Here is a 25326-nt window from a genome sequence, read left to right as displayed (position 1 = left end):
GGACCCGGCCGCCATTTGGCGTTGGAGGCGGAGCGGCAGCGGAGGCGCCTCCCCGGGGCCCCCCCCTCACCTTCCCTCCCGTCCTTCCGCCTCCTCCTCCCTCCTCCTCCTCCTCCCGGCCCCGGTTCCCCGTTCCCCCCCCGTGAGGACCGGCCCGGAGCCATCGGTAACGGGCGAGCGGAGAGGGAGCCCCCGGCTCGGGGCGGGATTCCTGTGGGGCCTGAGGGGTTAGGGGGGATTTTTTAGGGGTTTGGGGGGGATTTTCTGTGGGGTCTGTGGGGTTTGAGGGGGATTGCTGAGGGGTCTGAGGGGGTTTGAGGGGATTGCTGAGGGGTTTGGGGAGTTTGAGGGGATTTTCTGTGGGGTCTGAGGGGTTTGGGGGGATTGCTGAGGGGTTTGAGGGGTTTGAGGGGATTTTCAGTGGAGTTTGGGGGGATTTTCTGTGGGGTTTGTGGGGTTTGAGGGGATTTTCTGTGGGGCTTGGGGGAATTGCTGAGGGGTCTGTGGGGTTTGAGGGGATTTTCTGTGGGGCCTGAGGGGTCTGAGGGGATTTTCTGTGGGGTTTGAGGGGGTTTTCTGTAGGATCTGAGGGGTTTGAGGGGATTTTCTGTGGGGTCTGAGGGGTTTGGGGGGATTGAGGGGATTTTCTGTGGGGTTTGGGGGGATTGAGGGGATTTCTGAGGGGTCTGAGGGGATTTTCTGAGGGGTTTGGGGGGATTTTCTGTGGGGTTTGAGGGGATTTTCTGAGGGGTTTGGGGAGATTTTGTGTGAGGTCTGAGGGGTTTGAGGGGATTTTCTGTGGGGTCTGAGGGGTTTGGGGGGATTTTCTGTGGGGTCTGTGGGGTTTGGGGGGAATTTCTGTGGGGTCTGTGGGGTTTGGGGGGATTTTCTGTGGGGTCTGAGGGGTTTGGGGAGATTTCTGAGGGGTTTGGGGGGGATTTCTGAGGGGCGTGAATGGTTTGGGGGGATTTTCTGTGGGGTTTGAGGGGTTTGGGGGGATTGCTGAGGGGTCTGAGGGGATTTTTTAGGGGTTTGAGGGGATTTTCTGTGGGGTTTGGGGGGTTTGGGGGGAATTTCTATAGGATCTGAGGGGTTTGGGGGGATTTTCTGTGGGGTGTGAATGGTTTGGGGGGATTTCTGAGGGGTTTGGGGGGGATTTGGGGTCCTGGATTTGGGGTCTCAGGTTTGGGGTTTGGGGTCGCTTTGGGGTCATTTTGGGGTTTTGGGGTCACTTTGGGATTCGGGGTCTCGGATTTGGGGTCTCGGATTTGGGGTCCCGGATTTGGGGTCTCGGATTTGGGGTCTCGGATTTGGGGTCCCGGATTTGGGGTCCCGGATTTGGGGTCTCGGATTTGGGGTCCCGGATTTGGGGTCTCGGATTTGGGGTCCCGGATTTGGGGTCCCGGATTTGGGGTCTCGGATTTGGGGTCCCGGATTTGGGGTCTCGGATTTGGGGTCTCGGATTTGGGGTCTCGGATTTGGGGTCCCGGATTTGGGGTCACTTTGGGATTTGGGGTCACTTTGGGGTCACTTTGGGGTCACTCTGTGGGATTTGGGGTCATTTTGGGATTCGGGGTCTCGGATTTGGGGTCACTTTGGGGTCAGTGTGGGGTTTTGGGGCGACTTTGGAGTTTTGGGGTCACTTTGGGGTCATTTAGGGGTCATTTGGGGTCACTTTGGGGTCTCAGTTTGGGTTTTTGGGTCATTTGGGGTCACTTTGGGGTCATGTTGGGGTCACTTTGGGGTCTGGGTGTTCTCTGTGTGCGTCAGGTGACCCCAGGTGACCCCAGGTGACCTCAGGTGACCCCAAAGCTCTGTGAGCCCCTCCCGCCCACAAAGGTCAGAGTTCACAGAGCGCCTGAGAGGGGGGAGGGGAACTCACAGGGGGAGGGGCAGGTGAGCTCAGGTGTGCCCAGGTACCCCCAGGTGTGCTCAGGTGAGCTCAGGTGATCCCCAGGTGACCCCCAGGTGTGCCCAGGTACCCCCAGGTAAGCCCCAGGTGTGCTCAGGTGAGCTCAGGTGACCCCCAGGTGAGCTCAGGTGACCCCCAGGTGACCCCCAGGTGCGCTCAGGTGAGCCCCAGGTGAGCTCAGGTGAGCTCAGGTGACCCCCAGGTGACCCCCAGGTGACCCCCAGGTGACCCCCAGGTGCGCTCAGGCGCGCCCAGGACCTCCCCCCCCCTCCAGGTGCTCTCAGGTGTCCCCCAGGTGTGCCCCCATCCCTGACTCACCTGTTCTTTCCCCCCCTCCCCCCCCCCCCCAGGTGCTCTCAGGTGCCCCCAGCTGCTCTCAGGTGTGCCCAGGAATCCCCCCAGGTGCGTGCCCCGCCCCCACTCACCTGTCCCCCCCCCCCCCCTCCTCCAGGTGCGTCCCCGGGCGCGTCTCACCTGTCCCCTCCCCCTCCCAGGACGCCGCCCCCCGCCTCACCGGCACCGTGGAAGTGGAGTGTGAGGAGGAGGAGGAGGGCCCCGCGCACACAGGTGAGGGGGGGAGGGGCAGGTCAGGCGCCGGCTGAGGCTGGGAGGGCTCAGCTCCGGTGGGCGTGGCCCGCCTCCGCTGTGGGAGGAGCCGCGCGGGTGAAGGGGGGGGAGGGGCCGGAGGCGTGTCTCAGGCGCCTTCTCACCCGCGCAGGTGCCGCGGCTCAGGTGAGGCTGGGCCGCCCGGGCGCCCCCCCCCAGCATGAGGCGCCCCCTACCCAGCAGCCCCTGCGGCCGGGGGGGGGGGGGCGGCCCCGGGGCCCCCCCCGCCCCACCCCCACCCACCTCTGCACCCCCAGGTGAGTCGGGAGGGGGAGGGGAGGGGGGAGAGCGGGACGGGGGCCCCGGAAAACGGACCCAAAATGGCCGAAAAACGACCCAAAAACGGCCCCAAAAAAGGGCCGAAAATGGCCCAAAAATGACCAAAAATGGCCTCGGAAAACGGACCCAAAATGGCCAAAAAACGACCCAAAAATGGCCCAAGAATGACCCAAAAATGACCGAAAAATGGCCCCGAAAAACGGACCCAAAATGGCCGAAAAATGACCCAAAAACGGCCCCGAAAAACAGACCCAAAATGGCCAAAAAATGACCCAAAAATGGACCAAATATGACCCAAAAACGGCCCCGGAAAACGGACCCAAAATGGCCAAAAAATGACCCAAAAATGGACCAAATATGACCCAAAAACGGCCCCGGAAAACGGACCCAAAATGGCCAAAAAATGACCCAAAAATGGACCAAAAATGACCCAAAAACGGCCCCGGAAAACGGACCCAAAATGGCCGAAAAACGACCCAAAAATGGACCAAAAATGACCGAAAAATGGCCCCGAAAAACGGACCCAAAATGGCCGAAAAACGACCCAAAAACGGCCCCGAAAAGGGCCAAAGAATGACCAAAAATGACCCAAAAATGACCGAAAAATGGCCCCGGAAAACGGACCCAAAATGGCCGAATAATGACCCAAAAATGGACCAAAAATGACCCAAAAATGACCAAAAAATGGCCCTGGAAAATGGACCCAAAATGGCCGAAAAACGACCCAAAAACGGCCCCAAAAAAGGGCCGAAAATGACCCAAAAATGACCGAAAAATGGCCCCGAAAAACGGACCCAAAATGGCCGAAAAATGACCCAAAAACGGCCCCGAAAAACAGACCCAAAATGGCCAAAAAATGACCCAAAAATGGACCAAATATGACCCAAAAACGGCCCCGGAAAACGGACCCAAAATGGCCGAAAAACGACCCAAAAATGGACCAAAAATGACCCAAAAACGGCCCCGGAAAACGGACCCAAAATGGCCAAAAAATGACCCAAAAATGGACCAAGAATGACCCAAAAATGACCGAAAAATGGCCCCGAAAAACGGACCCAAAATGGCCGAAAAACGACCCAAAAACGGCCCCGAAAAGGGCCAAAGAATGACCAAAAATGACCCAAAAATGACCGAAAAATGGCCCTGGAAAATGGACCCAAAATGGCCGAAAAACGACCCAAAAACGGCCCCAAAAAAGGGCCAAAAAATGATCAAAAATGACCAAAAAATGGCCCTGAAAAACGGACCCAAAATGGCCAAAAAATGACCCAAAAATGACCCAAAAACGGCCCCGGAAAACGGACCCAAAATGGCCAAAAAATGACCCAAAAATGGACCAAAAATGACCCAAAAACGGCCCCGGAAAACGGACCCAAAATGGCTGAAAAACGACCCAAAAACGGCCCCAAGAAAGGGCCGAAAATGGCCCAAAAGTGACCAAAAATGACCCAAAAATGACCCAAAAATGGCCCCAAAAAATGGACCCAAAATGGTGGAAAAATGACCCAAAAATGGTCCCAAAAATGACCTAAAAATGGCCCCAAAAACCAGACCCAAAATGGCGGAAAAATGACCCAAAAATGGCCCCAAAAAAGGGCCAAAAATGGCCCAAAAGTGACCAAAAATGGCCCAAGAATGGCCCCAAAAAATGCCCGAAAATGACCCAAAGATGACCCAAAAATGACCCCAAAAATGGCCCCAAAATGGTCGAAAAATGACCCCAAAATAACCCAAATTGGTCCCAAAAATGACCAAAAATGACCCAAAAACGGTCCCAGGAAATGCCCAAAAATGACAGAAAAATGATACCAAAAACCAGACCCAAAATGGCGGAAAAACGACCCAAAAATGGCCCCAAAAAAGGGCCAAAAAATGATCAAAAATGACCAAAAAATGGCCCTGAAAAACGGACCCAAAATGGTCGAAAAATGACCCAAAAATGGACCAAAAATGACCCAAAAATGGCCCCAAAAAATGGACCCAAAATGGCGGAAAAATTGCCCAAAAATGACCAAAAATGGCCCCAAAAAGGGCCCCAAAAAGGGCCAAAAAGTGACCCAAAAATGACCGAAAAATGGCCCCAAAAACCAGACCCAAAATGGCGGAAAAATGACCCAAAAATGGACCAAAAATGGTCCCAAAAATGACCAAAAATGACCCAAAAATGGCCCCAAAAATGGGCCGAAAATGACCGAAAAATGACCCAAAAATGACCCAAAATGGCCAAAAAATGGCCCAAAAAAGGTCCAAAAAATGGCCCAGAAATGACCCAGAAATGACCCAAAAATGGCCAAAAAAAGGTCTAAAAAATGACTCAAAAATGGCCCAAAAATGGCTCAAAAATGACCCCAAAATCACCCCAAACCAGCCCAAAAATCACCCAAAAACGGCCCCAAAATTGCTCAAAAAAGGGCCCCAAATTTACCCAAAAATGGTCCCAAAAATTCACCCCGAAAACGGTCCCAAAATCTCCCCAAAAACGGCCCCAAAATCGCCCAAAAATCACCCAAAAAACGGCATCAAAGTCACCCAAAAACGGCCCCAAATTTGCCCAAAAATGGTCCCGAAAATGGCCCCAAAATCGCCCAAAAAAGGTCCCAAAAATGGTCCCAAAATCGCCCAAAAATGACCCAAAAATGGCCCCAAAATCACCCAAAAAAGGTCCCAAAAATGGTCCCAAAATCGCCCAAAAATGACCCAAAAATGACCCAAAAATGGGCCCAAAACTCCGTAAATTCCCCAAATTTCCCCCGAATTCCCTTGAAATTTCTCCAGGGAACCCCCGAAATCCCCAGAAATCCCCAAAAAACGTGAAATTTCCCCAAATCCCCAAAATTCCCCCAAAATTCCTTCAAATTTCCCCCCAAATTCCCCAAATTTCCTCAGAATTCCCCAAATTTTTCCCCAAAATCTCTCAAATTTTCTCCAAATTTCCCCCAAAATCCCCAAAATTTCCCCCAAAATCCCCAAATTTCCCCAAATTCTCCCAAATTTCCCCCAAAATCCCCCAAATTTCCCCAAAATTCCCCAAATTGCCCCAAAAATCCCCAAAATTTCGCCAAAAATCCCCAAATTTCCCGAAAACCCCCAAAATTCCCCAAATTTCTCCCAAATTTTCCCCAAAACCCCCCAAATTTTCCCCAAAAATCCCCAAATTCCCTCAAATTTCCCCCAAAATCCCCTGAATTTCCCCCAAATTCCCCCAAATTTCTTCTCCAAATCCCCCAAATTTCCCCCAAATCTCCCCAAAATTCTCCCCAAAATCCCCCCAAATTTCTCCAAAATCCTCCAAATTTTCCCCAAATTTCTCCAAATTTTCCCCAATATCCCCCCAAATTTCTCCCCAAAATCTCCAAAATTTCTGTAAATTTCCCTCAAATTTCTGTAAATTTCCCCAAATTTCCCCCAAATTTCCTCCAAATTTCCCCAAATTTCCCCAAATTTCCCCCGAATTTCCTCCAAATTTCCCCCAAATTTCCCCAAATTTCCCTCAAATTTCCCCAAATTTCCCCAAATTTCCCCAAATTTCCTCCAAATTTCCTCCAAATTTCCCCCAAATTTCCCCCAAATTTCCTCCAAATTTCCCCAAATTTCCCCCAAATTTCCCCCAAATTTCCCCCAAATTTCCCCAAATTTCCCCCAAATTTCCCCCAAATTTTCCCCAAATTTCCTCCAAATTCCCCCAAATTTCCCCAAATTTCCCCCAAATTTCCCCAAATTTCCCTAAATTTCCCCCAAATTTCCCCCAAATTTCCCCCAAATTTCCCCCAAATTTCCCCCAAATTTCCCCCAAATTTCTCAAAATTTCTCAAAATTTCTCAAAATTTCTCAAATTTCCCCAAATTTCCCCCAAATTTTCCCCAAAACCTCCCCAAATTTCCCCCCAAAATCTCCAAAATTTCTGTAAATTTCCCCCAAATTTTCCCCAAATTTTCTCCAAATTTCCCCCAAATTTCCCCCAAATTTCTCAAAATTTCTCAAAATTCCCCCAAATTTCCCCCAAATTTCTCAAAATTCCCCAAATTCCCCCAAATTTCCCCAAAATCCCCTAAATTCCCCCCAAATCTCCCCCCGCAGGTGCCGGCGGGCAGAATGACGGGCTCCAGCCCCGTGTCTCTGAAACCCCTTAAAACCCCCCAAAATCTCCAAATTTTCTCCAAATTTCCCCCAAATTTCCCCCAAATTTCCCCAAAATTTCCCCAAATTTCCCCAAATTCCCCCAAATTTCCCCAAAATCCCCTAAATTCCCCCCAAATCTCTCCCCCCAGGTGCCGGCGGGCAGAATGACGGGCTCCAGCCCCGTGTCCCCGAAACCCCTTAAAACCCCCCAAAATCACCAAATTTTCCCCAAATTTCCCCCAAATTTCCCCAAATTTCCCCAAATTTCCCCCAAATTTCCCGCAAATTTCCCCAAATTTCTCAAAATTTCTCAAAATTTCTCAAATTTCCCCAAATTTCCCCCAAATTTTCCCCAAAACCTCCCCAAATTTCCCCCCAAAATCTCCAAAATTTCTGTAAATTTTCCCCAAATTTCCCCCAAATTTCCCCCAAATTTTCCCCAAATTTCCCCCAAATTCCCCCAAATTCCCCCAAATTTTCCCCAAATCCCCTAAATTCCCCCCAAATCTCCCCCCGCAGGTGCCGGCGGGCAGAATGACGGGCTCCAGCCCCGTGTCCCCGAAACCCCTTAAAACCCCCCAAAATCTCCAAATTTTCTCCAAATTTCCCCCAAATTTCCCCAAATTTCCCCAAATTTCCCCCAAATTTCCCGCAAATTTCCCCAAATTTCTCAAAATTTCTCAAAATTTCTCAAATTTCCCCAAATTTCCCCCAAATTTTCCCCAAAACCTCCCCAAATTTCCCCCCAAAATCTCCAAAATTTCTGTAAATTTCCCCCAAATTTTCCCCAAATTTTCTCCAAATTTCCCCCAAATTTCTCAAAATTTCTCAAAATTTCTCAAATTTCCCCAAATTTTCCCCAAATCCCCTAAATTCCCCCCGAATCTTCCCCCGCAGGTGCCGGCGGGCAGAATGACGGGCTCCAGCCCCGTGTCTCCGGCCTCTTCCTCGGGCTCCCCGGGCAGCCCCTCCCCCCCCGGCCCCCCGCGGCCCGACCCTCCCCCCGAGGGTCCCCCCGGCCCCCCCGAGCCGCCCTGGCTGTGGGAGCGCAGCCCGGCCGAGATCGCCGAGCAGGCCAAGCACGTAAGGGTTTAGACTGGTTTATACTGGTTTATACTGGTTTGGACTGGTTTGGACTGGTTTATACTGGTTTATACTGGGTTTGGGCTGGGTGGGGCTCAGGGAAAGGCGCCCCCTGGCTGTGGGAGCGCAGCCCGGCCGAGATCGCCGAGCAGGCCAAGCACGTAAGGGTTTAGACTGGTTTGTACTGGTTTATACTGGTTTGTACTGGTTTGGACTGGTTTGGACTGGTTTATACTGGTTTGTACTGGGTTTGGGCTGGGTGGGGCTCAGGGAAAGGCGCCCCCTGGCTGTGGGAGCGCAGCCCGGCCGAGATCGCCGAGCAGGCCAAGCACGTAAGGGCTAAACTGGTTTATACTGGTTTGGACTGGTTTGGACTGGTTTATACTGATTTGGACTGGTTTATACTGGGTTTGGGCTGGTTTATACTGGTTTGGACTGGTTTATACTGGGTTTGGACTGGTTTATACTGGTTTGGACTGGTTTATACTGGGTTTGGACTGGTTTGGACTGGTTTGGACTGGTTTATACTGGTTTGGACTGGTTTATACTGGGTTTGGATTGGTTTATACGGGGTTTGGAGTGGTTTATACTGGGTTTGGATTGGTTTATACTGATTTGGACTGGTTTATACTGGTTTGGAGTGGTTTATACGGGGTTTGGACTGGTTTATACTGGGTTTGGACTGGTTTATACTGGTGGATTATACTGGTCGCGTTGGGTTATACCGGGTTAAACTGGTTCTACTGGTTGATACTGGGTTATACTGGTTTGCGTTGGGTTATACTTGGTTAAACTGGTTTATACTGGTTTGTATTGGTGGATTACACTGGGTTATACTGGTTATGCTGGTTTATACTGGGTTATTCTGGTTATACTGGGTTATACTGGTTTATACTGTATATACTGGGTTGTACTGGTTTGTACTGGTTTATACTGGTGGGTTATACTGGTCACGTTGGGTTATACTGGTTATACTGGTTCATACTGGTGGGTTTTACTGGGTTACACGGGGTTGTACTGGGTTAAACTGGTTTGTACTGGTTTGTTTTGGTGGGTTTTGCTGGGTTATACTGGGAGGGGCTTGAGTTACACCAGGAGGGGTTTAGGGGGGAACTGGGATGGACTGGGATGGAACTGGGATGGACTGGGATGGACTGGGAGGGACTGGGATGGAACTGGGAGGGAACTGGGATGGACTGGGATGGACTGGGATGGACTGGGATGAACTGGGATGGAACTGGGATGGACTGGGAGGGACTGGGATGGACTGGGATGGACTGGGATGGACTGGGATGGACTGGGATGGACTGGGATGGACTGGGATGAACTGGGATGGAACTGGGATGGACTGGGAGGGACTGGGAGGGACTGGGAGGGAACTGGGATGGAACTGGGATGGAACTGGGATGGACTGGGATGAACTGGGATGGAACTGGGATGGACTGGGATGGAACTGGGATGGAACTGGGATGGAACTGGGATGGACTGGGATGGACTGGGATGGAACTGGGATGGAACTGGGATGGACTGGGATGGACTGGGATGGAACTGGGATGGACTGGGATGGAACTGGGATGGACTGGGATGGAACTGGGATGGACTGGGATGGAACTGGGATGGACTGGGATGGACTGGGATGGAACTGGGATGGAACTGGGATGGACTGGGATGGACTGGGATGGAACTGGGATGGACTGGGATGGAACTGGGATGGACTGGGATGGAACTGGGATGGAACTGGGATGAACTGGGATGGAACTGGGATGAACTGGGATGGACTGGGATGGACTGGGATGAACTGGGATGGACTGGGATGGACTGGGATAAACTGGGATGGACTGGGATGGACTGGGAGGGAACTGGGATGGACTGGGATGTTTTCGGGAGGGAGTTTCTTGCCCCGCCCCTCCCCCGCCCCTCACCTGTGGCCAGGTGTGACAAACGACGAAATTTCGGCGTTTTTTTGGGCAATTTTTTTTTTATTTTTTTGGTGGTTTTTGTTTGAGAAATTTTGGGGTTTTTTTTTGTCATTTTGGGGGTTTTTTCTTCCACTTCCTCACCTGTCACTCACCTGTGCGCTCACCTGTTCCCAGGTAAATCGCTCAGGTGCGAACTCAGACGATTTTCAGCCAAATAAATCCAATTTATCCAATTTTTGGGCTAAAATTTCGGGATTTTTTCCCATTTTCTCCGAATTTTTTTCCTCCCCTCACCTGTCACTCACCTGTCGCTCACCTGTCGCTCACCTGTCCCCAGGTAAATCGCTCAGGTGCGAACTCAGGTGATTTTCAGCCAAATAAATGCAACTTTTCCAATTTTTGGCCTCAAATTTCGGGATTTTTTCCCATTTTCTCCGAATTTTTTTTCTTCTCTCACCTGTCGCTCACCTGTCCCCCTCACCTGCGCAGGAGGCCGAGGTGGAGCACCGCGTGGCCGAGATGAAGCGCGAGGGTTTCTGGTCCCTGCGCCGCCTGCCCAAGGTGCCGGAGCCGGCGCGGCCCAAGGTGCACTGGGATTACCTGTGCGAGGAGATGCAGTGGCTGGCCGCCGACTTCGCCCAGGAGCGGCGCTGGAAGAGGGGCGTGGCCAGGAAGGTAACGCCCCTGGGCGAAATTTGGGCGAAATTTGGGCGAAATTTGGTGAAATTTGGGTGAAATTTGGGTGAAATTTGGGCAAAATTTGGGCGAAATTTGGGCGAAATTTGGGTGAAATTTGGGCAAAATTTGGGCGAAATTTGGGTGAAATTTGGGCGAAATTTGGGCGAAATTTGGGTGAAATTTGGTGAAATTTGGGGAAATTTGGGCGAAATTTGGTGAAATTTGGGCGAAATTTGGGTGAAATTTGGGCGAAATTTGGGCGAAATTTGGGTGAAATTTGGGAGAAATTTGAGCGAAATTTGGGTGAAATTTGGGCAAAATTTGGGTGAAATTTGGGCAAAATTTGGGTGAAATTTGGGCGAAATATGGGCAAAATTTGGGTGAAATTTGGGAGAAATTTGAGCGAAATTTGGGTGAAATTTGGGTGAAATGTGGGCGAAATTTGGGTGAAATGTGGGCGAAATTTGGGTGAAATTTGGGTGAAATTCGGGCGAAATGTGGGTGAAATTTGGGTGAAATTTGGGTGAAATTTGGGCGAAATTTGGTGAAATTTGGGCGAAATTTGGGTGAAATTTGGGTGAAATTTGGGTGAAATTTGGGTGAAACTTGGGTTATATTTGGGTGAAATTTGGGTGAAATTTGGGTGAAATTTGGTGAAATTTGGGCGAAATTTGAGTGAAACTTGGGTTATATTTGGGAGAAATTTGGTCGAAATTTGGGCGAAATTTGGGCGAAATTTGGGTGAAATTTGGGTGAAATTTGTGTGAAATTTGGGCGAAATTTGGGCAAAATTTGGGCGAAATTTGGGCAAAATTTGGGCAAAATTTGTGCAAAATTTGGGCGAAATTTTGGCAAAATTTTGGTAAAATTTGTGCGAAATTTGGGTGAAATGTGGGCAAAATTTGGGTGAAATTTGGGTGAAACTTGAGTGAAATTTGGGGGAAATTTGGGCGAAATTCGGTCAAATTTTGGGCGTTTCCTTGGTGGTTTTGGGTTACCTGGTGAGATCTCAGGTGGGTTTGAACACCTGGAGAAGCTCAGGTGTCACCTGGGCACACCTGGGCACACCTGGGCGGGGTTTGGGGGGAGGTTCCGGGTGGGTTTGGGGTGACTTTTGGTTACCTGGGCACACCTGTGACGACACCTGGGCGAGCCCTCGGCTGCGTCTCACCTGTCTCACCTGGGTTACCTGGCCCTCACCTGTCTCACCTGGGTTCCCTGGCCCTCACCTGTCTCACCTGGGTTCCCTGGCCCTCACCTGTCTCACCTGGGTTCCCTGGCCCTCACCTGTCTCACCTGGGTTCCCTGGTCCTCACCTGTCTCACCTGGGTTCCCTGGCCCTCACCTGTCTCACCTGGGTTCCCTGGCCCTCACCTGTCTCACCTGGGTTCCCTGGTCCTCACCTGTCTCACCTGGGTTCCCTGGTCCTCACCTGTCTCACCTGGGTTCCCTGGCCCTCACCTGTCTCACCTGGGTTCCCTGGCCCTCACCTGTCTCACCTGGGTTCCCTGGCCCTCACCTGTCTCACCTGGGTTCCCTGGTCCTTACCTGTCTCACCTGGGTTCCCTGGTCCTCACCTGTCTCACCTGGGTTCCCTGGCCCTCACCTGTCTCACCTGGGTTCCCTGGCCCTCACCTGTCTCACCTGGGTTCCCTGGCCCTCACCTGTCTCACCTGGGTTCCCTGGTCCTCACCTGTCTCACCTGGGTTCCCTGGCCCTCACCTGTCTCACCTGGGTTCCCTGGTCCTTACCTGTCTCACCTGGGTTCCCTGGTCCTCACCTGTCTCACCTGGGTTCCCTGGCCCTCACCTGTCTCACCTGGGTTCCCTGGCCCTCACCTGTCTCACCTGGGTTCCCTGGCCCTCACCTGTCTCACCTGGGTTCCCTGGCCCTGTCTCACCTGGGTTCCCTGGCCCTCACCTGTCTCACCTGCCTTTTGTCTGTGTTAGCAGTTGTCTGTGTCTGTCTCACCTGCGTGTATCTCACCTGTGTCTCACCTGTCTCACCTGTGCAGTGTCTCACCTGTCTCACCTGTGTTTCACCTGTCTCATTTGTTCTGTGTCTCGCCTGTCTCACCTGTTCTGTGTCACTTGTCTCACCTGTCTTACCTGTCTCATGACCTGTCTCATCTGTCCCTCACCTGTCTCTTCCTTGTCTCTCACCTGTCCCACCTGTCTCACCTGTCTCACCTGTCCCAGGTGGTGCGGATGGTGATCCATCACCACGAGGAGCAGCGGGCTCGGCGTGTCCCTCACTTGTCCCATTATCTGTCTCACCTGTCTCTCACCTGTCTCACTTGTCTCACCTGTCTGGCCTGTCTCATTACCTGTCCCACTTGTCCTACCTGTCTCACCTGTCCCACCTGTCCCAGGTGGTGCGGATGGCGCTGCAGCACCACGAGGAGCAGCGGGCTTGGGGTGTGTCCTTTACCTGTCTCATTACCTGTCTCATTACTTGTCTCACCTGTCTCACCTGTCCCACCTGTCCCATTACCTGTCTCACCTGTCTTTCCCCTGTCTCTCACCTGTCTCACCTGTCTTATTACCTGTCCCACCTGTCGCAGGTGGTGCGGATGGTGATGCAGCACCACGAGGAGCAGCGGGCTGGGGGCGTGTCCCTCACCTGTCTCATTATCTGTCTCACCTGTCTTCCCTGTCTCACCTGTTTCACCTGTCTCACCTGTCTCTCACTTGTCTCACCTGTCTCGCACCTGTCTCTCCTGTCTCTCACCTGTCTCACCTGTGTCTCACCTGCGGCAGGTGGTGCGGATGGTGATGCGGCACCACGAGGAGCAGCGGGCTTGGGGCGTGTCCCTCACCTGTCTCCTCACCTGTCCTATTACCTGTCCATACCTGTCTCTATCTCACCTGTCTCACCTGTCTCATTACCTGTCCCACCTGCGGCAGGTGGTGCGGATGGTGATGCGGCACCACGAGGAGCAGCGGACTCGGCATATCCCTGACCTGTCCCATTACTTGTCTCACCTGTCTCACCTGTCTCTCACCTGTCTCACCTGTGTCCCACCTGCGGCAGGTGGTGCGGATGGTGATGCGGCACCACGAGGAGCAGCGGCAGCGGCAGGAGCGCGCCAAGCGCGAGGAGCAGGCCAAACTGCGCCGCGTGGCCGCCGCCATCGCCCGCGAGGTGCGCCACTTCTGGAGCAGCGTCGAGAAGGTACCTGGGCGCACCTGGGCGCACCTGGGGGAGGGTAAAACACACCTGGGGGGGAGGGAACGCACCTGGGGGGGATAAAACACACCTGGGGGGGTAAAACACACCTGGGGGGGATAAAACACACCTGGGGGGGAGGGAACGCACCTGGGCACACCTGGGGAGGGTTGGAAGGCGCCTACGCCAGGTGTAGCCCAGGTGCCTCCAGGCGTTCTCAGGTGATCCCAGGTGTCCCCAAGAGGCCCCCAGAATCCCCCAGGTGTGTCCCGGGCGCCCCCAGGTGAGCTCAGGTGAGCTCAGGCAAGCCTAGGTGTGTCCTAGGTGAGCTCAGGTAACCCCAGGTGTGTCCCAGCTGCCCCCAGATGAGCTCAGGTGCATCCCAGAATCCCCCCAGGCGCCCCCAGGTGAGCTCAGGTGTGTCCCAGAATCCCTCAGCCGCCCCCAGGTGATCTCAGGTGTGTCCCAAAATCCTCCAGGTGCCCCCAGCCCCCCCCCAGGTGATCTCAGGTCTGTCCCAGGTGCCCTCAGATGCCCCCAGGTGAGCTCAGGTGTGTCCCAGGATCCCCCAGGTGATCTCAGGTGTATCCCAGAATCCCCCCAGGCGCCCCCAGGTGAGCTCAGGCGCACCCAGGTGAGCTCAGGTGTCCCCAGGTGTGTCCCAGGATCCCCCAGGCGAGCTCAGGTGTGTCCCAGAATCCCCCAGGATCCCCCAGGTGAGCTCAGGTGTGTCCCAGGATCCCCCAGGCGCCCCCAGGTGAGCTCAGGTGTGTCCCAGGATCCCCCGGGCACCCCCAGGCGAGCTCAGGTGTCCCCAGGTGTGTCCCAGGATCCCCCAGGTGAGCTCAGGTGTCCCCAGGTGTGTCCCAGGATCCCCCAGGTGAGCTCAGGTGTCCCCAGGTGTCCCCAGGTGTGTCCAAGGATCCCCCAGGTGAGCTCAGGTGTGTCCCAGGATCCCCCAGGCGAGCTCAGGTGTGTCCCAGAATCCCCCGGGCGCCCCCAGGCGAGCTCAGGTGTGTCCCAGGATCCCCCAGGCGAGCTCAGGTGTGTCCCAGGATCCCCCAGGCGAGCTCAGGTGTGTCCCAGGATCCCCCAGGTGAGCTCAGGTGTGTCCCAGGATCCCCCAGGTGAGCTCAGGTGTGTCCCAGAATCCCCCAGGTGAGCTCAGGTGTGTCCCAGGATCCCCCAGGTGAGCTCAGGTGTGTCCCAGGATCCCCCGGGCGCCCCCAGGCGAGCTCAGGTGTGTCCCAGGATCCCCCAGGTGAGCTCAGGTGTCCCCAGGTGTCCCCAGGTGTGTCCCAGGATCCCCCAGGCGAGCTCAGGTGTGTCCCAGAATCCCCCAGCTGCCCCCAGGTGAGCTCAGGTGTCCCCAGGTGAGTCCCGGGCGCCCCCAGGCGAGCTCAGGTGTCCCCAGGTGCGTCCCGGGCGCCCCCCGGCGAGCTCCGGCGCGCCCAGGTGCGGCCGGGGGGCTGAGGGCGGGGCGCGCGGCGCAGGTGGTGCAGTTCAAGCAGCAGTCGCGGCTGGAGGAGAAGCGGAAGAAGGCGCTGGACCTGCAGCTGGACTTCATCGTGGGCCAGACGGAGCGCTACTCGGACCTGCTGAGCCGCAGCCTGAACGCGCCGCGCCCCGCCCCGCTCACCTGCGCAGGTAAACACACCTGGACGGGTGAACGCGCCTGGGGAGGGGTGAGGGGTCACCTGGAGGGGGGGAGGGGCGGACGGAGCGCTACTCGGACCTGCTGAGCCGCAGCCTGAACGCGCCGCGCCCCGCCCCGCTCACCTGCGCAGGTAAGCGCACCTGGGCGGGTGAACGCGCCTGGGCGGGTGAACGCACCTGGACAGGTAATGCTTGGGGGGGGGGGGTCTGGGGTTACCTGGGGAGGGTTGGGGTTGAGCCACAGCCTCGACACGCCGCAACCCACTCAGCTGCACAGGTGAACGCACCTGGACAGGTAAACACACCTGGACAGGTGAACGCACCTGGACAGGTAACACCTGGACAGGTAATGCTTGGGGGGGGGGGGTCTGGGGTTACCTGGGGAGGGTTGGGGTTGAGTCGCAGCCTCAAAGCGCCACACCCCGCTCACCTGTGCAGGTAAGCACACCTGGACAGGTGAACACACCTGGACAGGTGAACACCTGGACAGGTAACGCTTGGGGAGGTCTGGGGTCACTTGGGGAGGGTCGGGGTTGAGTTGCAGCCTCAAAGCGCCGCGCTCCGCTCACCTGTGCAGGTAAACACACCTGGACAGGTGAACGCACCTGGATAGGTAAGCACACCTGGACAGGTAAATGCACCTGTACAGGTAACACCTGAGGGAGTTCGAGGTCACCTGTGGCATCCAGGTGGTGCCTGGAAGGTTTGGATTGGGTCCAGGTGTCACCTGTGGAGCTCAGGTGTCACCTGCGCGCTCAGGGCGGGGTCGGGGTCTCACCTGTGCAGCTCAGGTGTCACCTGCGCGCTCAGGGCGGGGTCGGGGTCTCACCTGTGGGAGCTCAGGTGTCACCTGCGCGTTCAGGGCGGGGTCGGGGTCTCACCTGTGCAGCTCAGGTGTCACCTGTGCGATCAGGGCGGGGTCGGGGTCTCACCTGTGCGGCTCAGGTGTCACCTGCGTGTTCAGGGCGGGGTCGGGGTCTCACCTGTGGGAGCTCAGGTGTCACCTGCGCACTCAGGGCGGGGTCGGGGTCTCACCTGTGGGAGCTCAGGTGTCACCTGCGCGCTCAGGGCGGGGTCGGGGTCTCACCTGTGGGAGCTCAGGTGTCACCTGTGCCCTCAGGGCGGGGTCGGGGTCTCACCTGTGCGGCTCAGGTGTGCCCGCCCTCACCTGCCCTTCCCTTCGCAGCCTCGGCCGAGAGCCCCCCCCGGCCCCTGGGGGACCTGCTGGGCTCCCTCCCCCCGCAGGTAACGCCTCACCTGGCCCCTCCCCCCCCCTCCCCTCCCCCAGGTGTGTCTCCTCCCTCTCACCTGGCCCCTCCCCCCCCTCCCCCAGGTGTTGCGCGGTTCCCGGGACCCTCCCCCGCCCTGGGGACCCCGGGAGGACGACGACGAGTTCGAGGCCGAGGAGGAGGAAGGTCGGAGGGGGGGAGGGGCGGGGACGCACCTGGGGGGGGAGGGGACACACCTGGGGGGGAGGGGACACACCTGGGGGGGAGGGGACACACCTGGGGGGGCGGGGACACACCTGGGGGGGAGGGGACACACCTGGGGGGGGAGGGGACACACCTGGGGGGGGAGGGGACACACCTGGGGGGGGAGGGGACACACCTGGGGGGGAGGGGGAGGGGCGGTCATTTATTTTTGGGGTTTTTTTTCCTCCTTTGGTGACGCCGGGTGACCTTTTGGTGACCTTTTGCTGACCTTTGGTGACCTTTCGGTGACCTTTCGGTGACCTTTTGGTGACCTTTCGGTGACCTTTTGGTGACCTTTCGGCGCCGTTCGGTGACTCTCGGTGACGATTCTGCGACACTTGGTGACTCTTGGTGACTCTTGGTGCCATTTTTGTGGCATTTGGTGACACTTGGTGACGTTTGGTGCCATTTGGTGACGCTTTGGTGACACTTTGGTGACGTTTGGTGACACTTGGTGACATTTGGTGCCGTTTGGTGCCATTTGGTGACACTTTGGTGCCATTTTGGTGACGCTGGGTGATGCTCGGTGACGCTCGGTGACGTTTGGTGCCGTTTTGGTGACTCTTGGTGCCGTTTGGTGACACTTTATGACGTTTTTGTGACACTCGGTGACACTTGACGACTCTTGGTGACACTTTGGTGACATCTGGCGCCGTTTGGTGACACTTGGTGACTCTTGGTGGCATTTTTGTGACACTCGGTGACACTCGGTGCCATTTGGTGCCGTTTTGTGACACTTGGTGACATTTTGGTGACACTTGGTGACTCTTGGTGCCATTTTTGTGACAGTTGGTGACTTTTTGGTGACTCTTGGTGCCATTTTTGTGGCATTTGGTGACACTTGGTGACGTTTGGTGCCATTTGGTGACACTTTGGCGCCATTTGGTGACGCTCGGTGACGTTTGGTGCCATTTGGTGACACTTTGGCGCCATTTGGTGACACTCGGTGACGCTTTGGTGCCGTTTTGGTGCCATTTGGTGACACGTTGGTGACTTTTTGGTGACTCTTGGTGCCATTTTTGTGACACTCGGTGTCACTTCGGGGCCATTTGGTGCCATTTGGTGACACTTTGGGGCCATTTGGTGCCATTGGGTGGCCTTTTAATGACACTTGGTGACACGTGGTGACTCTTGGTGACGTTTTTGTGACTCTTGGTGACTTTTGGTGATGTTTTGGTGACTCTTAGTGCCACTTTAGTGCCATTTGGCGCCATTTGGTGACAGTTGGTGACACTTGGCGCCATTTGGTGACACTCGGTGACACTTTGGTGCCATTTTGGTGCCATTTGGTGACACGTTGGTGACTCTTGGTGCCATTTCTGTGACATTTGGTGACTCTTGGTGACACTTTGGTGCCATTTAGTGCCATTTTTGTGACAGTTGGTGACTTTTTGGTGACTCTTGGTGCCATTTTTGTGACATTTGGTGACACTTGGTGACGTTTGGTGCCATTTGGTGACACTTTGGTGACTTTTTGGTGATTAGTCGTTTGGTGGCACGTTGCTGACATTTGGTTACAGTTGGTGACTTTTTGGTGACTTTTGGTGCCATTTTGGTGACATTTGGTGACATTTGGTGACACTTTGGTGCCGTTTGGTGACACTTTGGGGCCATTTGGTGACATTTGGTGACGTTTTGGTGGCACTTGGTGACATTTGGTGCCATTTGGTGACACGTTGGTGACTTTTTGGTGATTTTTGGTGTCGTTTGGTGGCACGTTGCTGACATTTGGTGACAGTTGGTGACTTTTTGGTGACTCTTGGTGCCATTTCTGTGACACTTGGTGACCTTTGATAACGTTTGGTGACATTTGGTGGCATTTTCGTGACACTTGGTGACGTTTTTATGAGACTTGGTGACACTTGGTGCCATTTGGTGACATTTTGGTGACTCTTGGTGCCATTTCTGTGACATTTGGTGACTCTTGGTGCCATTTGGTGACACTCTGGCACCATTTGGTGACACTTTGGTGACATTTTGGTGCCGCTTTGGCGCCGTTTCGGCGCCGCCCAGGTGAGGACGAGGAGGACACCATCGCGGCCCAGGAGCGCCTCGAGGGCGACGTCGATCACCAGCAGGAGCTCGACGACCTGGCCAGGGAGGGTGAGCATCCCAAAACACCCGAAATCACCCAAAAACACCCCAAAAACACCCAAAATCACCCAAAACCACCCCGAAACATCCCAAAATACACCAAAAACACCCCAAAACACCCCAAAATTCACCAAAACCACCCAAAACCGGCCGAAAACATCCCAAAATCACCCAAAACACCCCGAAACATCCCAAAATACACCAAAAACACCCAAAAACATCCCAAAATCACCCAAAACCACCCCGAAACACCCAAAATACACCAAAAACACCCAAAACCAGCCAAAAACACCCCAAAACACCCCAAAACATCCCAAAATCACCCAAAAAATCCCAAAATCACCCAAAACCACCCCGAAACATCCCAAAATACACCAAAAACACCCAAAATCCACCCAAAAACATCCCAAAACACCCAAAATACACCAAAAACATCCAAAAAATCCCAAAATCACCCAAAACCACCCCAAAACATCCCAAAATACACCAAAAACACCCCAAAACACCCCAAAATTCACCAAAACCACCCAAAACCGGCCGAAAACATCCCAAAATCACCCAAAACACCCCGAAACATCCCAAAATACACCAAAAACACCCAAAAACATCCCAAAATGCACCCAAAAACACCCCAAAACACCCAAAATACACCAAAAACACCCAAAACCAGCCAAAAACACCCCAAAACACCCCAAAACATCCCAAAATCACCCAAAAAATCCCAAAATCACCCAAAACCACCCCGAAACATCCCAAAATACACCAAAAACACCCAAAATCCACCCAAAAACATCCCAAAACACCCAAAATACACCAAAAACATCCAAAAAATCCCAAAATCACCCAAAACCACCCCAAAACATCCCAAAATACACCAAAAACACCCCAAAACACCCCAAAATTCACCAAAACCACCCAAAACCGGCCGAAAACATCCCAAAATCACCCAAAACACCCCGAAACATCCCAAAATACACCAAAAACACCCCAAAACATCCCAAAATCCACCCAAAAACACCCCAAAACACCCAAAATACACCAAAAACACCCAAAATACACCAAAAACACCCCGAATGACCCAAAATACCCCAAAATTCACCAAAAACACCCAAAACCACCCAAAATCACCCCAAAACATCCCAAAAACCCCCAAAAACACCCACAGCACCCAAAATACGCCAAAAACACCCAAAATCACCCAAAATACCCCAAAATTCACCAAAAACACCCAAAACCACCCCAAAAACACCCAAAATCACCCAAAATACCCCAAAATTCACCAAAAACACCCCAAAAACACCCAAAATCCACCTAAAACACCTTAAACCACCTAAAATCACCGGAAAACATCCAAAATATCCCAAAATGCCCCAAAATCACCCCCTAAACACCCAAAATCACCTAAAAACACCCAAAATCACCCCAAAACCTCCTAAAACCACTCAAAACCACCCCAAAACATCTAAAATCACCCCAAAACACCCAAAAACACCTAAAATCACCCCAAAACAGCCAAAATATCCCAAAATGCCCCAAAATCACCCAAAACACCCCAAATCACCCCAAAAAACCTCAAAACATCTAAAATGACCCAAAAGCATCTAAAATCACCCAAAATCACCCCAAAACATCCCGAAACACCCCAAAGCCACCAAAAACACCCAAAACCACCCCAAAATCACCCACAAACACCCAAAAACACCCGAAACACCCCAAATCCAGCAAAAACACCCCAAAACCACCCAAAATTCACCAAAAACACCCAAAACCACACAAAATCATCCAAAATACACCAAAAACACCCAAAATCACCCAAAGTCAGCCAAAACCACCCAAAATCACCCAAAATACCCCAAAATCCACCGAAAACACCCCAAATCACCCCAGAACACCCCAAATCACCCAAAACCGCCCAAAAACACTCCAAAAACACCCCGAAACACCCCAAAGCACCCTAAAACCACCCCAAACCACCCAAAAATATCTAAAATCACCCAAAATCACCCAAAATCACCCCAAATCCCCCCTAAACACCCCAAATGCCCCCAAATCGCCCCAAAATCACCCCAAAATATTCCAAAATCCAGCAAAGACACCCAAAATGCCCCAAAATCACCCTAAAATATCCCCAAAATCACCCACAATCCACCCAAAATATCTCAAAATTCACCAAAAACACCCCAAACCACCCAAAATCACCCAAAATACGCCAAAAACACCCCAAATCACCCCAAAACATCCCAAAATCACCAAAAACATCCCAAAAACACTTAAAACCACCCAAAATTCACCAAAAACCCTCAAAAACACCCAAAACCACCCCAAACTGCCCCAAAATCCACCAAAATCACCCGAAATCACCCAAACCCACCCAAAAACGCCTAAAATCACCCAAAACACCCAAAATCACCCCGAAACACCCCAAAACATCTAAAATCACCCAAAAGCATCTAAAATCACCCAAAATCACCCCAAAACACCCCAAACCACCCCAAAATCACCCAAAATCACCCAAAACCACCCCAAATCACCCAAAATCACCCAAAACCACCCAAAAACATCCGTAAAACACCCAAAACCCACCCAAAGCCACCCAAAATGACCCAAAATCACCCAAAACCACCAAAAATACCCCGAATCCACCAAAAACACCCCAAAACCACCTAAAATCACCCAAAAACCACCCAAAACCACCCAAAATCACCCAAAATCACCCAAAATACCCCGAATCACCCAAAATCAGCCCAAACTATCCCAAAATCCACCAAAAACACCCAAAATGCCCCAAAATCACCCCAAACCACCCCAAAATATCCCCAAAATCACCCATAATCCACCCCAAATCAGCCCAAAATGTCCCAAAATCCACCAAAAACACCCCAAAACACCCAAAATCACCTAAAATCATCCAAAATCCCCCAAAATGCAAAAAATTACCCAAAAATAATTAAAAATTTCAACAAAATGCCCCAAAATACGGAAAAATTGCCCCAAAATCACTCGAAATCACCCAAAATCTCCCAAAATCACCTAAAATGACCCCAAATCCCCCGAAGTGCCAAAAAAACCCCCAAAAATAATAAGTCTTTGATGAAGTGCCCCAAAATAGAGAAAAATTGCCCCAAAATCACCCGAAATTCACCGAAATCACCTGAAATGTCCCAAAGTCTCCCCAAAAATCCAAAAAAACCCCAGAAATAGTAAAAATCCCTGTTAAAATATCCCAAAATACGGAAAAATTGCCCAAAATTCTCAAAATCACCCAAAATTGCCAAAAATCTTCTAAAATTTCCCGAAATCGCCCAAAGTGCGAAAAATTACGCAAAAATAATTAGAATTTGTAATAAAATGCCCCAAAATACGGAAAAATCGCCCGAAAATCCCAAAATCACCCAAAATTCACCAAAATCACATAAAATGTCCCAAAATCCCCCAAAATGCAAAAAAAAATACCCGAAATAATAAAAATTTCCGTTAAAAATACGTCAAAGTGCGGAAAAATCGCCCCAAATTTACCCAAACACTCGAAACAGCCCCAAAATTCACCAAAATGGCCTAAAATATCCCCAAATCCCCCAAAATGCAAAAAAATGCCCCAAAATAATAAAAATCCTCGTTAAAATGCCCCAAAATGCGGAAAAATCGTCCCAAAATCCCAAAATCACTCAAAACCCCCAAAATTGTCCCAAAATCGCCCCAAATCACCCAAAATGTCCCAAAATCCCCCAAAGTGCAAAAAAATACCCAAAAAAAATAAAAAATCTTTGATAAAATGCCCCAAAATTAGGGAAAATCACCCCAAAATCGCCCAAAAATCCCCAAATCACCCAGAATCTTCTAAAATGTCCCAAAATGCAAAAAAATACCCAAAATAATAAAAATTGCCGATAAAACGCCCCAAAATTTGGAAAAATCGCCCCAAAATCTCCCGAAATTACCCAAAATTGCCCCAAAATCACCTAAAATGTCCCAAAATCCCCCAAAGTGCAAAAAAACCCCCCAAAATTTAAAGATTTTCAATAAAATGCCCCGAAATTTGGGAAAATCGCCCCAAAATCGCCCCAGGTGTGCCCCAGGTGTGTCTCAGGTGTGTTTGAGCCCCCCCAGGTGACCCAGGTGTGTCTCAGGTGTCCCCCAGGTGACCCAGGTGTGTCTCAGGTGTGTCCCCAGGTGTGTTCCAGCTACCCCCAGGTGTGCCCCAGGTGTGTCTCAGGTGTGTCCCCAGGTGACCCAGGTGTGTTCAGGTGTGTCCCCAGGTAACCCGGATGTTCCCCAAGTCTTCCCCAGGTGTGTCCAGGTGTGTCTCGGGTTATCCAGGTGTGCTGCAGGTGTTCCCCAGGTGATCCCCAGCTAACTCAGGTGTCCCCCAGGTGACCCAGGTGTGTCCCAGGTGTGTCTCAGGTGTCACCCAGGTGTCCCAGGTGTGTTCAGGTGTGGTTCAGGTGTTCCCCAGGTAACTCAGGGTGTTCTCCAAGTGTTCCCCAGGTGACCCGGGTGTGTCTCAGGTGTGTCCCCAGGTGACCTAGGTGTGTCTCAGGTAACCCAGGTGTGTCTCAGGTGTTCCCTAGGTGACCCAGGTGTGTCTCAGGTGTGTCCCCAGGTGATCCACATGTGTCTCAGGTGTTCCTTAGGTAATCCAGGTGCATTCAGGTGTGTCCCAGGTGACCCAGGTGTGTTCCAGGTGTCCCCAATGTCCCCAGGTGTGTCCCCAGGTGTGTCTCAGGTGTGTCTCAGGTGTGTCCCCAGGTGTGTCCCCAGGTGTGTCCCCGGGTGACCCAGGTGTGTCCCAGGTGTGTCCCCAGGTGTGCCCCCAGGTGACCCGGGTGTGTCTCAGGTGTTCCCCAGGTGATCCACATGTGTCTCAGGTGTTCCTTAGGTAATCCAGGTGCATTCAGTTGTGTCCCAGGTGACCCAGGTGTGTCCCCAGGTGTTTCCCAGGTGTCCCCAGGTGACCCAGGTGTGTCTCAGGTGTGTCCCAGGTGTGTCCCCAGGTGTGTCCCCAGGTGTGTCCCCAGGTGTGTCTCAGGTGTGTCTCAGGTGTGTCCCCAGGTGACCCAGGTGTGTCCCCAGGTGTGTCCCAGGTGTGTCCCCAGGTGTCCCAGGTGTGTTCCAGGTGTGTCCCCAGGTGTGTCTCAGGTGTGTCCCCAGGTGACCCAGGTGTGTCCCCAGGTGTGTCCCCAGGTGTGTCCCCAGGTGTGTCCCCAGGTGACCCAGGTGTGTCCCCAGGTGTGTCCCCAGGTGTGTCCCAGGTGTCCCCAGGTGTGTCTCAGGTGTCCCCAGGTGTGTCCCCAGGTGTGTCCCAGGTGTCCCCAGGTGTGTCCCCAGGTGTGTCCCCAGGTGTGTCCCCAGGTGTCCCAGGTGTCCCCAGGTGTGTCCCCAGGTGTGTCTCAGGTGTCCCAGGTGTGTCCCCAGGTGACCCAGGTGTGTCCCCAGGTGTGTCTCAGGTGTCCCCAGGTGTGTCCCAGGTGTGTCCCAGGTGTCCCCAGGTGTGTCCCCAGGTGTGTCCCCAGGTGTGTCCCCAGGTGTGTCCCCAGGTGCGTCCCCAGGTGACCCAGGTGTGTCCCAGGTGTGTCCCCAGGTGTGTCTCAGGTGTCCCAGGTGTGTCCCAGGTGTGTCCCAGGTGTCCCCAGGTGTGTCCCAGGTGTGTCCCCAGGTGTCCCCAGGTGTGTCCCCAGGTGCGTCCCCAGGTGACCCAGGTGTGTTCCAGGTGCGCTGCCCATGGAGGAGCTGCTGCAGCGTTACCGCGGCGCCTTCACCGACTCCGACTGCGACTCCGCCCCCGGCGCCAGCAGCACCCGCTCAGGTGAGGCCCCGCGGCAGGTCACTCACCTGGCCACAGGTAACTCACCTGGGCACAGGTAACTCATCTAGGGGCAGGTCACTCACCTGGCCACAGGTAACTCACCTGTACAGGTAACTCATCTAGGGACAGGTAACTCACCTGGGTACAGGTAACGTAACTCACCTGTACAGGTAACTCATCTAGGGACAGGTCATTCACCTGGTCACAGGTAACTTACCTGTACAGGTAACTCATCTAGGGACAGGTCATTCACCTGGCCACAGGTAACTCACCTGTACAGGTAACTCATCTAGGGGCAGGTCACTCACCTGGGCACAGGTAACTCACCTGTACAGGTAACTCATCTAGGGACAGGTAACTCACCTGGGTACAGGTAACTCATCTAGGGACAGGTAACTCACCTGGACACAGGTAACCTCACCTGGGCACAGGGAACTCCCCTGGGCCGGTAACTTTCCCTGCGATGCACCTGCCCAGGTGTGCTCTAGACCCCGCCCAGCTGTGCCACACCCGCCCAGGTGCGCTACGGATTACACC

General features: G+C 53.2%; 1 protein-coding gene across 1 annotated transcript in view; it reads left to right on the top strand.

Moving 5' to 3' along the window:
* Window positions 1-6: 6 nt before the first annotated feature.
* LOC136305937 (helicase SRCAP-like) overlaps window positions 7-25326 on the top strand; it is a gene marked incomplete at its 3' end in the record, with an annotated part of 44172 nt that continues 18852 nt past the window's right edge. The window contains exons 1-12 of the mRNA XM_066209262.1: window positions 7-166; window positions 2263-2314; window positions 2407-2479; window positions 2631-2644; window positions 7814-7999; window positions 10408-10593; window positions 13630-13770; window positions 15258-15488; window positions 16489-16665; window positions 16754-16835; window positions 18906-18995; window positions 24694-24789. Of these exons, the coding sequence (XP_066065359.1) occupies window positions 7829-7999; window positions 10408-10593; window positions 13630-13770; window positions 15258-15488; window positions 16489-16665; window positions 16754-16835; window positions 18906-18995; window positions 24694-24789 (1174 nt within the window). The remainder of the gene's footprint in view (window positions 167-2262; window positions 2315-2406; window positions 2480-2630; window positions 2645-7813; window positions 8000-10407; window positions 10594-13629; window positions 13771-15257; window positions 15489-16488; window positions 16666-16753; window positions 16836-18905; window positions 18996-24693; window positions 24790-25326) is intronic.

Source organism: Chamaea fasciata, unplaced genomic scaffold, assembly GCF_029207755.1.
Source record: "Chamaea fasciata isolate MVZ Bird 193981 ecotype frontalis unplaced genomic scaffold, bChaFas1.0.hap1 SCAF_805, whole genome shotgun sequence".
Taxonomy (NCBI): Eukaryota; Metazoa; Chordata; class Aves; order Passeriformes; family Sylviidae; genus Chamaea; species Chamaea fasciata.
The sequence above is the reverse complement of the archived record's forward strand: the minus strand, read 5'-3'. Positions and strand labels throughout refer to the sequence as shown.